The sequence below is a fragment of the Myzus persicae genome, unplaced genomic scaffold (assembly GCF_001856785.1).
Source record: "Myzus persicae strain clone G006 unplaced genomic scaffold, MPER_G0061.0, whole genome shotgun sequence".
Taxonomy (NCBI): domain Eukaryota; kingdom Metazoa; phylum Arthropoda; class Insecta; order Hemiptera; family Aphididae; genus Myzus; species Myzus persicae.
In genome coordinates, this window is record NW_019101784.1 from 273,210 (window position 1) to 289,272 (window position 16,063).

The window sequence follows — 16,063 nt, forward strand, 5'->3', positions numbered from 1 at the left end:
GTCTAAAAAAATATACTTTTTTGTACCTATATTAAATATCCTTGTGAAGAGATAAAAAATAATACAAGTTTATCATCGATTTTACTTATAAAATTTTTAAAAAATTTAAAATACTGGCACAATTTTGTATTATGAGCGTACGACTTTTGACGAAAATTGATACCTAAAGCAAATTACGATTTCTCTTCAAACAGCCTTAATATTCATCATATAAATATCGAATTTCGTGCACATTTAAGCTTACAATATTCATAAAAATAAATGAAGTTTGAATAATATTTTGTAGGTTTTTATGAAATACTTATGAACCATATGTTCTGAGGAACCTAGTGTTAAGTTTTCAAATCCAAGCTATAGAAATTAGATATTTAACACATTTATAACTACAAAATAGTTTACAAATATTGGTGATTTGACTAATTTTGTAGATATTTGAACTTCAAATACTGAAAAGAAACTGTGCTTTTGTGCTATAAGTATTTTTAAAATTTCTGGTATAATAAAAATAAATAAGAAATTTTTTTATCAACAACAATTATAGAAAAACTCAAATCGTTATATATTTATAAATAGCCCAATAAACAATAAAATATTTAAAAAATATTATCATGTATAAAAACAAATTTTGACCTTTCAAAAGTACTCACTAAATCAAATTTGGTATCAGAAATTACCCTCCGAATTGGAGCATTTTTTTCTATTACTGGTCATATTATACTGCAAACACAAAAAAAAAACACACACCGTAACGTAAACTCAATACATGTGTCTCTTTGATCAAAATCTAAAATAAAAGATTGACACGTGGTCTTTATTCAGAATCGTTTTTGAAAGACAATGATTTATACACATCATTATACTCAATGACAAGGCACACTGGAAGCATTAAAAGTCAAAGCGATTTTTCAAACTTATTCATCTATATTTTACTTAACACAAGAACCTTTTTGAAGGTCTTAATAGAGAGAAAACTTATTTAAAAAAAAATTATTTTTGAAGTGCAACATCCAATGCGGTGGGCAGTAAAACCGATTGTTGAGTAGCTCGTAATGCGCCTATAAAATAAAAACAATTTTTCTTAGAAAATCGGATTATTTTGTTTTTGGTTGTACCATGTTCATTTCCTTTAATAAACCATCCTTGAAATTTTGATACATATTTCTATACAAAATAAAGTTGATATTTCACGTTTGGCAAGCGTCCCGCGATGGTTCACTTTTTATTATTTTTTTTTATTATTAGCTATCTAAAATAAACTTTGGCTTTACAGGCCATTATTTATGTACACTTTGTTAACTTCATCTATTAATTTTTGTAATTAAATTGTGTAGTTAAGTGTTTCTTTAGAATAATAATACGTTTAGGTGGTTTCCAGAGTTGCATTCCCAGCACTGTGTCTAAGGTGTTGAGTGTTTTGGATCCTTCAAGCTGTTATTAATTGTGCTTGCAACATTCCGTCAGTATGTGTAATTGACCATTCGTGTAACTACGGAGGTTTCACATATAGATGGATCTTCCTCTGTCATCAGAAAACCATGTATTTTTTTGGTGTGTCCGATTCTTAGTCTATTACCAACGTATTGATTTTTGTTCTATTTTTAAGAGAACCTTATACCCACATGACGTTTTTCTCCGCCTGACCAACATAGCAAAAACTATTTTGCATGGAACAACTTTATTCCCTCTGTATTCATGATAGGATTACCAAAATTCCGCAATTCATAAGGAAGAACTTTATCTGTAACGTATGTTTTCGATTTTATTATTTGGATAACAATTAAAGTTATCCGTTTGAGAAAATCAGATATTTTTTTTTAAAATTTAACCTTCAAAAATAATTGATTATAGTACACTCAAAAAATTAAAACTCTACGTCACATGTAAACTATAAAAAGTTCTTCCTTATGGGTTGTGGAATTTTGGTAATTCTACTTTGAGTACAGAGAGAGTTACGTTGAAAAAACAGTTTTTGCTCTGCTGCACGTTAGTAAGACGGAGACAACACATCATGCGGGTATAACGTCCTCTTATTCAGTGTTTGCTGTGTTGTATTTTTTCCCCTTAGTATGGATTTATTTTGATGCCAGTTTGTTTACTCATTTGATTTTAATAATGTCTTAAATTTGATTTTTTATGTCCGATTCAGTTGTAAACTGAATAAGCTGTGTTTTGGTTAGTTCTAATGCCCTTTTGACTTGTTGGTCCACACTGCATTCCCTTCTATATTTATGTGTCAAAGTATCCAAATTAATATTATGTTTATTCCTTTGTTGAGTGATTGAATTATATAATAGGTAATGATATTTTTATTGTAGGCTTTTAACTTTTTCGAAATATGGCATACCTTTTTTATTTCATATTCCAAAGCAGTCGGCAGAATATTCTGCTGTTGAGAATTTAAGTATAGAAAAATACAGTTTAGATCGAGTAACCAGTTAGTTATAACTTTATAAGTATTTGAAATTTAAAAGTGGATTGACACTGGTTTACTCCGCAAATTGTTAGTCAATTATTCCACTCATCTAAATTTTAAATACCTATAATTAAATGACAACTCATTCGAAATTTGTATTCGTAATCTATTTGTATTATTTTTACTTCTTAACTATTTTTAAACATTTAGAAATACTATTTCTATAATTGCTTACATAACTTTAAGATTTTAACTAAAAATAAATTATTTTTAAGTGTAATAAATTCTATAAAATATATATTTAACATACAATTTTAGAAATAATTTTGAACTAATAAAAACAGCTCTTTTATTTTATATTTCGTACTTCAGAAATTTAAAATGAAAGTAATTAATTTTTTATAAATGTGATTTTTAAAATTAAATAATAATATGTACATGGCATTAAATAAATTTTTTTTTTATTGGTGAAATGTTGAATAATAAATTATTGGTCTACTTCGTTAAACTGATCAGTAACCACTGATGCATATTGTAACTGCTATATTTGTTACCTATACAAATATATTTACGGCGAATGTCCAAATAAATATAAATTAGTTATTTTGTTCATTACTTGTCTGATATATGATTATGGATACAACAATATTTATGTAAACAAGAATAATTACTAAACTTGGCAATCTTATGAGTGATGGTAAATGAAGTTTTAATTACCTCCAACATTTTGAAGTAGTACGTAGTGTACTTAAACTGAAATTTGGTGCATATTATGTATTTACAAAAAGAAACACTTTGCAAACTATACGTGTGAAAAAAACCATGTATGATCATTGAGACGAATTAATTAAATAAAGTTTAAATAATTCAATAAAATAATCGATTTTGTACGTGAGAACAGATATTTTGAAAGTTGAGGGTTTTTCTCACTAATTCCCTAAACCACTAATTTAATTTTAAGAATTTCATAAAATACAAAAGTAAATTATTTATAATAAAATCGCACCATTAATCTAAAAAGAAAAATATATGCGACTGAACCTTTGGTAATACACCAAAAACTTAACGGTTTTATTGATTTGAAATGAAGATTACGTGTTCTAATAAGTACAATAGTATCTTACGGTGTGGAACCTATACCTATAGTTGCATAGTATTTAAATATAAAGTGTTGGAATTTATAAATATATAAATATATGGTACTTGTTTCCTAATTAATAATATATTTATATTACATTTTTAAGACTTGGTGCATTTATATTTTACTATTTTTATTTTTTTATTTTGACTGGTTCTTGCATATTTAATTTTGGATTCGTATATTTTATTCATTTGTAATTCATTATTGAAGGAATTATTAAGATATTATAGAACAACCCGAACAATATTGTAACTTGAGCAAAGAGATAATATTATGTTGAGTAGAGATGAAGTATCTTCTTAATTTATGTTTTTCCAAATCAATATGTTCTGATTTCAAAACATTTTTTTTTTTTTAGAATAGTATAGGTATAATGTTAGATGATATATAGCCAATATAAGGTTTAATATAATGTACATTATTCACTAACATTAAGTATTATTTTCTCATGAAAAATTCTGTATTTATTTTTTTCACAAGTTATTGGCGAAATAATTATTAAATAAAAGTTGTTTAGTCACAATGACGTATACTATTATAGTGTCCACTATTTAATGGTTTGATGGTCACATTAACCATACATACATAACTTGTAATTTGTAACATTGTGATTTACGTATAGATAATTAACTTAAATAATCATGTCAATGAATATTCCTTATTCAAAATGTGTGTGTATAATGCATATAACATAATAATATACTGATCTAAATCGTATATTGCCGCCGTAAAGTTAAATATTAGATACGGTTGTAAGTTAAGTACCTACTAACCTGTCTTAAAATCTATAATTTTAAATTTGTTAATAAAAACAAGCTAATTAGACATTTTTGCGTCATTAAATTATACTCAATAAAACTGTTTTCTTAATATACCTCTTATTAAGGATAATACATAAACGTTTTAGAATATAACTATAGTTGTTTTTATAATTTATACTATAATTGTACAATAATAACCCACAACCGATCATTGTCAGGCCTATTTTGTATGTCTTATAAGAATAAAGTATAAAATATATTCATTATAAGTTATAACCATAGTGTACCACTAATATTGAGTATAAGAATGATGATCACTTTAAATGTTTATAGTGTACGCCTCTTCGTCAAAATATCCTGGGCCTATTTCGTCTGGCAACGTCAACGAATTGGGGTACTTCGACCAATGCATGCGTGTTTCATCAAAACGTCTTGGGATTTACGGAGCGTATGCCATAGCGAACGTGCGGTTTCACCTTTCTGGAGACAACAAACCTCCCGAACCGCTCAGCCAACTGGACATAATCAAAGCGGATTGGGAACGATCGAAAGTAATGCGATAGTAATATTATAAACTGCATAACATGCACAGCAGTGGCCGCGTGTGAAAATGACGGACGACAACGACGGAAGTCATATTTTAAAATTGAAATCGATTTGTGCAGGGAGACGCGTCGGCATCAGTACCCGAAAATCTATTATGGGCGTTGTGTTTTCCGGACTCGTGTACCAACGAAGACATACGGATATCCGTCGACCGTGCGTTGACACCAGCTTTCCAAGCTCGCAATATCAGCGTGAACGTCGCAGTGCCGCCGCTAATGTACACATCTAAGAGCACGACTCTGAAGTACACAAATACAGTTTTGGTCATCTAGTCAGTATATAATATTATTATCTATAAATCCATACCCTGTAATCAATAGCTGTTTAGCACTGTCGATCATGATGGTTGATTAAATAATACGGTACACCTGTACGGTTCCCTCCTTCCCAGTGAGATTAACTCTGAAAAGATATTATATTATATTATTGCCATGGATTTATATCATATAAGTAAACTTGGTAATATCTTGAACATAAATGACTTGTTACGTCATATAGTGTAGTAAACTTACTAGTATTGTAGGTGCGTGTGCCCTAATTTGGTATTACACTATATTCTGTATATTTTGAGATATTATAATTATATTAAGGGATATTTTTTTGGAGTTAATTTTACTGAAAATATTTTAACCGGTCACTGACTGCCGACATTGTTTCATCTGCCATAGTGGAATATTTATCGTGGGCATTGGATTGATGGTCGCAGGCACGTTTTACGAATTATTTGCAGATCACTCGAAACCCGAAAAATCTACTTTTGTCGGTAAGCTTGGACGCGTGAATTATAGTGGTCCAAAACAATCATAAATATCGTATAATTATACTTTTGATGTAGTAAAATGTAATAAAATTTACATCCTTAAATTGACGTCATGGATGTTTTAGGTAAGTGTTTACGTTCTTATTCGATGATTACAAATATGAGAAACTTATTAGAAGATCCAAAAACTAAAGACTTTGCCGTTACCAACGGTCTTAAGACAATGGGAATAATATCTGTGATAATTGGTCATAGAGTTGCTCTAAACTTAGGAGTCCCATCCTTTGATCCGGAGCACTCGGAACACGTACGGAAACGATACCATTTTTTTCTATGTAATTCATTTGAATTTATATGACTTTGTTTTTATTTTACAGATTTTCACCGATTTTTGGTGGTCGTTCCTCAAGTCCCCGGTTGCAGTTGAGATATTTTTTATAGTAAGTGGGTTTTTTACATACGTCCTGATCGAAGAGCGTTTAAGGAGTGGAAAATCGTTGAAGTTCATGTTTTTAATCATTTACCGAATAATCAGGTATTGAATAAATGTCATACTTGCTAAAATCTTAACATAATTTTATTCGTAATATTAAACGATAGTTTATTAGTTTGAGATAAATGTTAAAGAGTATACTTATTATATAGTTATGTATTATAATTTTGGTAAATTTAAGAAATTTGTTTGTATGGAAAATATAATGTACCTACATTTGTTAAAAATACGTGCACATGGGAGTTAGACTTCCAAAACTTAAAATTTATAACAGGTAGCCCCAGTGATTGAGCCACTTTAATTTAAGATATTTTATATTTTAATAAAATAATATGCATATAAGATAAAATATAATTTTCTACACCACTGCAGCCTGCAGTGCACATGAAACTTTACTCATTTGTGTGCTGTATCAAAAGCTAGGTAATAAATTATCCAAAATTAAATTATATAGAATTATTAATTTTATACAGGGTGATTCATCAAACATGCTTATCCCCATGTTTTCCTTTAATAAAAAATTCATTCAAATTCTGATTTTTTTCTTTTTTTTATTATAATTAAAGACTAGATTTTTAAATTCTTGAATTGTTTTGTACTACTTAGAAAGTATCCTCTGGTGATACTAACTTTTCCTTTTCAAATGAAAACTCCCTATTTTAATGTTAATTATTAAATGGATAATTTTTTTGAAAATTTTAATGTAACAAATTCAAAATTCGAATGAGTACTTTCTTAATTATTAAAATGTTTATGCTAAGGATAATTGCCCTTAAAAATGATTTTACAAATATACAAAATAAATGTGAAATTGGATATAGTATTTATTATATTTGGGTTATTTTTACAAATAAATAATAATCAATATTGATGAAAACAATTTTTAAATCACTATACACTGATATACTCCATATCTTATAAACACATTATTATGAATGTTTAATCCTTATAAAACAAAGGTAAATAACTAAAAAACTACTCGTACCAATTTTGATAATGATACGTAAACGTTTTTAAAAAAAATTATCCACTGGATAATTTACCGTTTAAAGGGAGTGTTCTCATTTGAAAAACAGAAGTTTGTACTCCACAAGACACTCCATAAGTAGTACAAAATATTTCAAGCATTTAAAAATATGATCTTAAAGTAAATATTTATAAAAATTCCAAAAATCAGATTTTAAATAACTGCATTACCTAGTGAAGAAAAAAATAAAGTGAACATGCTTGATGAATCACCCTGTATATTCGTATATTTTCATGTGGAAATAAATAATAATTTAATTAATTGTATGTAAGTACCTAGTTTTATATTTAATATTTATTAAACAAAAAATTATTTTAAAATTACACAGGCTTTGTAATTAATAAATGTTATAGGTATAATATATTATGTTTATGTGTCATATAATATTATCTGTGGCCCAATCCCCTAGCCCCTTTTAAATAAGTATAATATATTTAATTTATGGACCAGGACGCAGGAAATACAATTTTAACAAATATTGCATACGATTATACGAATCAGATAGATACAATGTGGCCCAATTACAGATCGCTTAAAAATTCCAGTTTCAAATGTTTCAATTATCACTATGTATTAATTGTCCAACTCTAAATAACAAAAATAAAATAAAGCATATGTAAATATAATGATTAACTGTAATATCCAATATGATATAAAATATCAATAGACAATAGGTACCTACTCTGTATAACCATTTAAGACATTTTTTATATTTATATTTTAATGTTTATTCAATAGTATGTACATTTATAAAATATAAAATATGACGTATATGTTTTTACTATTTTACATTTATTTGAAAATAATTACGTCTCTAATCTGGAACCAGTATAGTCCATGTTTTCAATATATTCGTATTAGTACATACTTACTTCGGTTGATGACATCGTAAGACAATTCAAATATGTATACTTAAACAGACCATGTAATATGTTGGTACTCAAATGTCGGTTCAATCTTCACTCTTCCGTAATAGACCTATTTGTATGAATTTATTGATCATTATTTACAATACTGCATGTCTACAGGCGAAGACTTTCGTATCATTATTATTTATTAGGTTAAGACTAAAATAAAGATGGCCTTATACAACCACATAGAATAATAATATAGTTAATAATAATAATAACTTTAATTTAATAATGTATGAATACAAAAGTATAAATAACATTAAATGTTAAAAATAAACAATACTAAATAATTAACCAAATCAGTAAGCTTACAAAATGTTCTAATTAAATTAGTAATACCTACGTAGACATGTATATATGGTTGATAATTTGCAAAATAATAACTTATATAGTTGTATAATAGTTTAACTTTATTTTTCGATCCAATAGACAGTTAATTAGTTTTGATTCTAATAAAGTTGGTTAATGGTTATCAATTAAAGTTGTCATTTTTTTTTCATATATTTTATATTTGCAGTAATAAGGGTACAATAAAATGAATATTATTTTATTTTTAGAATTTTTCCAACGTATATTACTGTTATTGTAATATTTGCATTCGTTTTGCCTTTTATGGGCGATGGCCCATTGTGGAAACTTATTGTTTACCCCGAAGCTGAGTTTTGCCGGAAAAACTGGTGGACTAATCTATTGTTTATAAACAACTACGTACATTCAAACGAAATGGTAATTATTAATTTTGTATTTTTAAAGTAATTTTCTATCTAATTGTCACCACATATTTAAGTTATATATTTCGTTTAAATGTTTCTATGAATTTGTTTTCTTCAGAGTTAAAGAACACTACATTATTGTGAACATACGTAGAACGTACACATTGTAATTAATATTATGATTTGTAATTTTTGTGAAATCATCATGAAAACAATCTATATGTATTTTATTTATTCAGATTAATTAACCAAGCATGCTCACTCATTTTTTTTTTTATTCAATAATGCAGTTATCAAAATTTGATTTACTAAATTTTTTAAAATACTTAAAGGACAAATTATTTTCTGATTCATTAGATGTTTTATTCTATAGACTTAAAGATTATCCTGTGCAGATATAAAATTCAGTTTTTCAAATAAGAGATTTACTATAAATTGTTACACTGTAAATTATTAAGAAAATAATTTTTCTGAACATTTTGACGAATCGAATATTACTATGACCAACTTATAATGTTATTAAATTACTAAAATTACAATGAATACATTTTGTGTTTAATTTTATAATATACCTTTCAACCTTGACTGGTTGGCTGTAGTTTACTTAATACTCATTACATTTCAAAAATTCAATAATTTGATTTACATTCGATAAAAAAAGTATTTATTTTATACGTTCTCTGCAGTGCTAATGTGTGTAGAAGTGTATTTCATATTTCATTTATTATAATAATTGTAGAATAAGACCCTTTGTCGTTTAGGAGAATTGAAGGGTTTTTACCATTACCTACTATAAATTAATATTGTAAAATATCGTCACATGATACACACACACACACACACACACACACACACACACACACACACACACACACACACACACACACACACACACACACATCTATATCCATAAATGCATGTCTGCTTCCGAGACACTTTAATACATTGCTTAATAAACGAAACCATGGTAATGCCACACGGTTGAATTCTACGGTAGATTGTAATTTATAAACAAGCAAAACTAGTTTTTGTCATTGCGTCGCCTACGGAATCATAATTATTGTAACAACTCTCATAAAAGGTTAGCTTATTGGCTACTAAGAATATTGTGAATTTACAAAAATGTAGTGATGTACTTTGGGGGCCAAATACCGGAAGTTATTAACTTACCACGCATAGCCTTAATGCCTGACGATTGACGAGTAAAACGGCCCTGCATGTTATATTTTATTGTGAATTTCAATTTTAAATTTTAAGTGACATTTTGAAATTAGCTTACATAAAAGAATAAAACATAATATACGATATACTTTACATATTAAATAAAATGAATAAATTGTGGTAATATTTTAACATAAAAAAAAGTACAACATTATATAGTATTACAGCTTTATATAACACTAACACTATAATAACAATTTAAAGCATTGGAGGGTTTAAGACTTCATCTATACTATGAATTAGTTGTAGGAAACAAATCGACAACACACCACAACATCTACGTACTTACACCAAATTTTGTATCCAGCAGTTCGAAAGTGGATACTGTAGGTGTAGGTGCAACTCGATCTAACAATGCCCTTCTTGCGGTCTACCTACCTCGTTTTTCAAGTTCGACAGGAGTCGTATTTTTGATGATGTGTGATATACATACCTATTCTATATCTTACATTCATACATAATATTGTTATCCTTGAGCCCCTCCCCCCAACTAATTCAAGATACAGTCTACAGACGATATATTGCGGTTTAGTAAAACCAGATTTTAGAATTAACTTGATGATAAAAAAATAATTGTTAATTATTTATGCTATTATAGGTAAACCAACTTATGTTTGTATGCATGAAAGTAACTTTGGTTTTAGGAGACCAAAAGTGAATATGAGGTGCTTAATTTCGTGGGCAAGGGGAGGGAACTTACCCCCTGACATTTTTTTGGGGGAGGGGGGAGATGTATCATTTTGCCACCCTTCAGATAATCCAACATTACAAATCGTTGAATATTTTCGAGCTTAGAAAAAATGCAAATATTTTTTATACTATTTTATAAAAGTTAACATTTATTTGATGTTTCTTATGTTACATAATAAATTAATATTAGATATTTTGACGTATCGTCAATACTCAATGAAATAGTTGAACATAGTTGAAAGGCCAACTTCACGGCACGTCAATGTTATCGCAATAATCGTATTTAATAAACTCATCACATTATTCGTTGGTTATTATTTATTATTCATCAATTCAAATAAAATATGTAAAAATAATATAGTAATTACTTTTTTAAACTACATATAGCCCCTTTTTATTCATGAATTCTTGTGTATAGATTCTTAATACCATTTAACAATATCAGTACCTGCTACTTAAGATTTGTTTCTAAGCCAAAAAATGAGTCTCAAGACTAAACCTCGTTAAGGGGAGGGTTTTAATTTAAGGGAATAAATTATTTTGTTCCCCTATATTTGTATCTAATTCGGCACAGTCAATAAGAATAGGTATATTATACAGATGCAATAAAATATGATATTATTGTTTTTCACGTCCATACTAATTAATGACCATAACTTTACTACATTTAAACTCGTGTTCCTTGATGTAAAATAGTAATAATAATAATAATATATTTTTTTAGTTCCTGCATCAGTTTAGATACGTGAATTATAATAGTTTAATGATATCATTTTCAGTGTATGGTACACGCGTGGTACTTGGCATGTGACATGCATTTTTTCATAATTGGAATTTTCTTGACCTATATTATTTGGAGATGGAATAAAGCCGGTGTTTGTATTTATGGCGTGCTCTTTGCTTTATCTATTTATATACCAGCAAAATCAATTTATGACAACAAACAATGGGGAGTGATGCCATACTTCCATGGGTAAATAATATGTCAATTTCACTTGAAACAGTTGTGTAAATATAAGTTAATGACCTATGCATTTGCAACATTTTTATAGAAAAATGAGTAAATAAATTAGTTTTCATAAATATCGTGTAATTAAAAAAATATCTTAGTAGTAAGTTTAAATAGACAATTTTGTCATTGATACATGTGTAGATCGCCACTAAAAAAAAAAATACTGACATACGTGTCAAAACTCAAAACGATGTTTCTTAACCATTACATTGTATTCTTTCGTTTCCAATTTGAATATAAATTAGTAGTTAGTCAGCACATATAGTAACAGAACATCTCTATATGCAAATAAAATGCATAATATTCTTAAATTTACTTATCTGTATTTTTAATAAATTAAAGCATCCGTAATATAATTTTAATAAATGTGGTTGTTTTAAATTAAAATGATTGTTCTAATTATAATATTTTAGTAACATAAAAAATCTCAGAACAACTGAACATTTCCAAAAAATTTACATAAAGAGTCATCACAGGATCACGACATACCTCGTTGGTCTAGCAGCCGCATTCATATACTTGCAAATCAAACAATCCAAAATAAAATTTTCAGTGGTAAGTAATAAAAAAATAGAATAATAAAATAATTAGATTAAATTGGTGTACTTGCTTGATGAATTTTGTCTTTTATTTAGAAAAATAGAACAATAGGATTTATGATATGCTTATTATTGCATATAATCTGTTACATTGTTACCGGCTACTTATATTTACCAGGACTTACATACAATCCGTGGAATCACATAATCTACTTCACGTTCCAGAGAATTATATATTCGTTGACTATATCGTACTTGCTAGTTGTCAGCTCATTGTCTAATTTTGGTAAATATAAATTAATATTATCATATTTTAAGTTTTAAGAGGACGCAACACCCGCATGTGCATTTACAAACGTGGCACATTTCAAGTTCACAATAACACATTTTACTATTAATTTCTAAAATTAGAGTAAATTAACATGTTATACATTTTAAAACTAAGATTGATATCTATTGCATCTCAGATGCTTTTATTAGTATTTCTATTAATAGCAAGTTATGACCATTTTTAAACTGTACATTTTTTGTATATTTTAAAATGATCACAACTTACATACAAATTATATTGTCAATAAAATCCTCCTAGAGGTCTTAGATAATAATCTTACACTTAAAGGTTATCATGGGTCACTCTAATAATTTTAAAAATAACAAAGTAAAATAGATTATTTTTAACGTACAGTTTGGTATGTTGTCATGTTGAACTTTGTAAAACGGAGATCACATAGTACGAGGGTGTGGGCGTCGTCCTCTTAGCAAAACTAAAGACATTAAAGGCATAACTAAATGGTACAAAACAAATAATTATAATAATTTCTTTAGTATTATTCTAAATCCTAAACATATTGGCGTAAAAACACATTAGAAACTACTGGCGTTGTGAAATGGAATAAAATAAATTAGTTGCATCAACACGTCCACACATATTTTTGAAAACAAAAACTTATAATATGTCTTATATAGTTATAAATAATAAGTTTATTTAAGTACTTATGTCAAAAATTCATCCGGTTTAAATAATACATTTTAACACTGTAGCTAATTAAACTAGAGACGAGTGATACTAAATATAATGAGTGTTTAACCCACCTTGTTTTTCTATATACCTATATTGTAAATTTATGTTTATCTTATTCCATAGAATAATAACAATAATATTTAGCTGTAGCCCCATAAAATTAATGTATATCATAAAATTAGTATAACTTAATATTATGTTTACATGAATTGTAAATACATAATAATTATTACATATTTTAATGAATTTATCAAATAACTTCAAATGCAAGTGCACATAGTACTAGTTCATGAAGAATTTTTTCAAAGATAGTGTTTTATATTAAATTTGACTTCAGCATCATCAATTATAAATAATTATAAATTGCAATCAATGATAAAAGTCGTATTTATGTTTACGTAGTAATTAGTTTCCTTTTTATCGTCTCGTAAATGTATTTCCATTTCAACTTAAAAAGTATAAAATAACATTATAGGGATTAATGTTTTTTTTTAATATAACAGTTTTAGAATAAAATGCATAGTATAGGTAGTGCAAAAATAAATGGTTTCCTTTTTAATATGCTGAATGACTAAGTTACTTTTTTCGCGAAGTCACTGCATACCTCAGTTAACCCTAGCGCCCTAGCCGATTTGTAACTTGAGAATTCAGAGCGATTCAAAAAACAACTGCGACAAAAAAGATCATTCCTCATTTTACACCACATGGGTCTACTAATTTAATCATAGCCCTAGAATTTTTTGAAACTATTAAATTCCAATGCTCAGGCCTACCGAAAACCACACAGCAAATAAAAATACTCATTCGTAAAACATTATCTAAACAACATAGTATAACGTTACAAACCACCAGTGTTTCGATATTCGTTATAATTTATAATTATTTATACTACGAATTTCGATAAAACAATTTGTATTTTATAATGTATGTGCATTTAAAAAAAATAATTGTTATTATGCAACGTGTCTGGAACAAAGCCGCGACGTAATCACTAATCTACGTACCCCGCCGTTGAAATTAGTTTTTTTCCGTATCGGTTTCTCCTGAAACTGTACAACACGCAGTCACGGCCCACACTAGTTTTTTCGTTGTTTCTTTTTTAATGATCTTATTAATAGTAATATTATTAGTAACTCCGCCATGGAGTACTCAACCAATTTCTTTCCCGCTAGATTGTCCACCTATCGAGAAATGTTGAGATGGCTGGTCTCTACGATTTAATAAAACGCTCATTGTGGGTAACAAATTCGTTTATAATAATACGATTAAAACCTGTTTTTGTTTATTATTACTTCCCAATCCATATACTCGTATTATTACTATTCAATGCATAAATGGTCGGTTGGTGACGAGACGTAAGTAGGTACCTACCGATCGGCGATAATAGGACGTCTTAGTGTTTCTGCAGCGATGCAGTTAAAATATTTTTATAATAATAAGTAAACATCTCGTTGCTGTAATTAGTATTCTTATTATTTGTATTATTACTTCCATCGTACATGAAATTAGATTATATGAAATTATCACTGAAAACATAATACCATAATTTGTTTTTTCTTATCCATCCGTATTAATCAATATAATAATGTTCCTTTTTTTAAAACTCCCACTCGCTCTCAATAAAAAAAAATAAAGCCTCTAGTGATCCATCGATGAGCCAACTCAGCCTAAGGCGACGACCCTTGCATTCGACGGTCAGCCGCTGGACGCCAACCTAAAAATACAACATAATAAATACTTTTAAGAATTACACCTATTAAACTCTTCTTGGTTGAGAGCTTAGCTGTCACATTGTATTGATTTAAATTGAACTGTAAATGTAAAAAAAAATACATAAAATATGCATTACACTTTCCACATTTCAAATCATTGTATTCAAACCATTCATTAAAAATGTCACTGTATCCCACAAAAAAATTAGGTTCCTTAGGTAAACGATTATTTATTTAGGTTTATTTGGGCGTATGTTATATTAATTATTAAATTCCGTATAATTTAAATTATGTTCTTCGTATTTTTTTAAGCTACAATACACTACTATATACATATCGAATTAATAATACATAATTATAGTCTACAGTATACCTTTATTTTGAGTGTCTGAATAAAATAATTGAAATTATATTTTCATATTTGTGTTATTAAAAATATATACACCCACAATACAATGTGACATCACAATAAACTGAATAATAAATATTTATATTTTCTAATTAACAATCTATGATAATACTAGCTAATAATGTATTTCTTTGGGTAGGGATCTCTTAATAGTATATTAAATTTGTATACCTATAGAAAAATAAAAAATGGGGTGAGTGGCCGAGTGGACCAAAACGTCAGTTCGAATCCCGGTCGGCGGTCACGGGCGGCATGGCTCTTCGGGCAGTCACGGCGCCTGGAGAGAGAGACCACCGTCCCCCCCCCCTGGGCATTGCAGAAACCTACGGGTGCCCACTAGAAATTCTGCCAAACACACACGTGTTCTATAAGATTCAACCGTCCCTCCCCCTACAAACAGCTAACGGCCACAGTTGCCAGGCTTTAGATCAATTTAAAAAAAAAAGTAAAAAAAAAAATAATTGCAATAAGTACCTACAAGTAAAGTATATAAATTACAGAACACAATATTTCAAATCAATTTTATTGGAACCTCACATTTGACATGGCATAATATATAAATTCTATAAAATGATTAATGATATTGATTTTTATAAAACTTAACATTTGTTGTTTGTTAATTAGTATTTGGTTT

At 28.1% G+C, this 16,063-nt stretch overlaps 1 protein-coding gene across 3 annotated transcripts in view; it reads left to right on the top strand.

Annotated features, from left to right (window-relative positions):
- The window catches only part of LOC111030414 (nose resistant to fluoxetine protein 6-like), a 151,852-nt gene that overhangs the window by 134,827 nt on the left and 962 nt on the right, over nt 1-16,063 (top strand). For all 3 annotated transcript variants that reach the window (XM_022309886.1, XM_022309884.1, XM_022309885.1), the window contains exons 3-11: nt 4,649-4,866; nt 4,981-5,192; nt 5,590-5,684; nt 5,807-5,988; nt 6,059-6,216; nt 8,670-8,838; nt 11,516-11,709; nt 12,162-12,303; nt 12,384-12,573. In XM_022309886.1, coding sequence (XP_022165578.1) covers nt 4,649-4,866; nt 4,981-5,192; nt 5,590-5,684; nt 5,807-5,988; nt 6,059-6,216; nt 8,670-8,838; nt 11,516-11,709; nt 12,162-12,303; nt 12,384-12,573 — 1,560 coding nt within the window. The remainder of the gene's footprint in view (nt 1-4,648; nt 4,867-4,980; nt 5,193-5,589; nt 5,685-5,806; nt 5,989-6,058; nt 6,217-8,669; nt 8,839-11,515; nt 11,710-12,161; nt 12,304-12,383; nt 12,574-16,063) is intronic.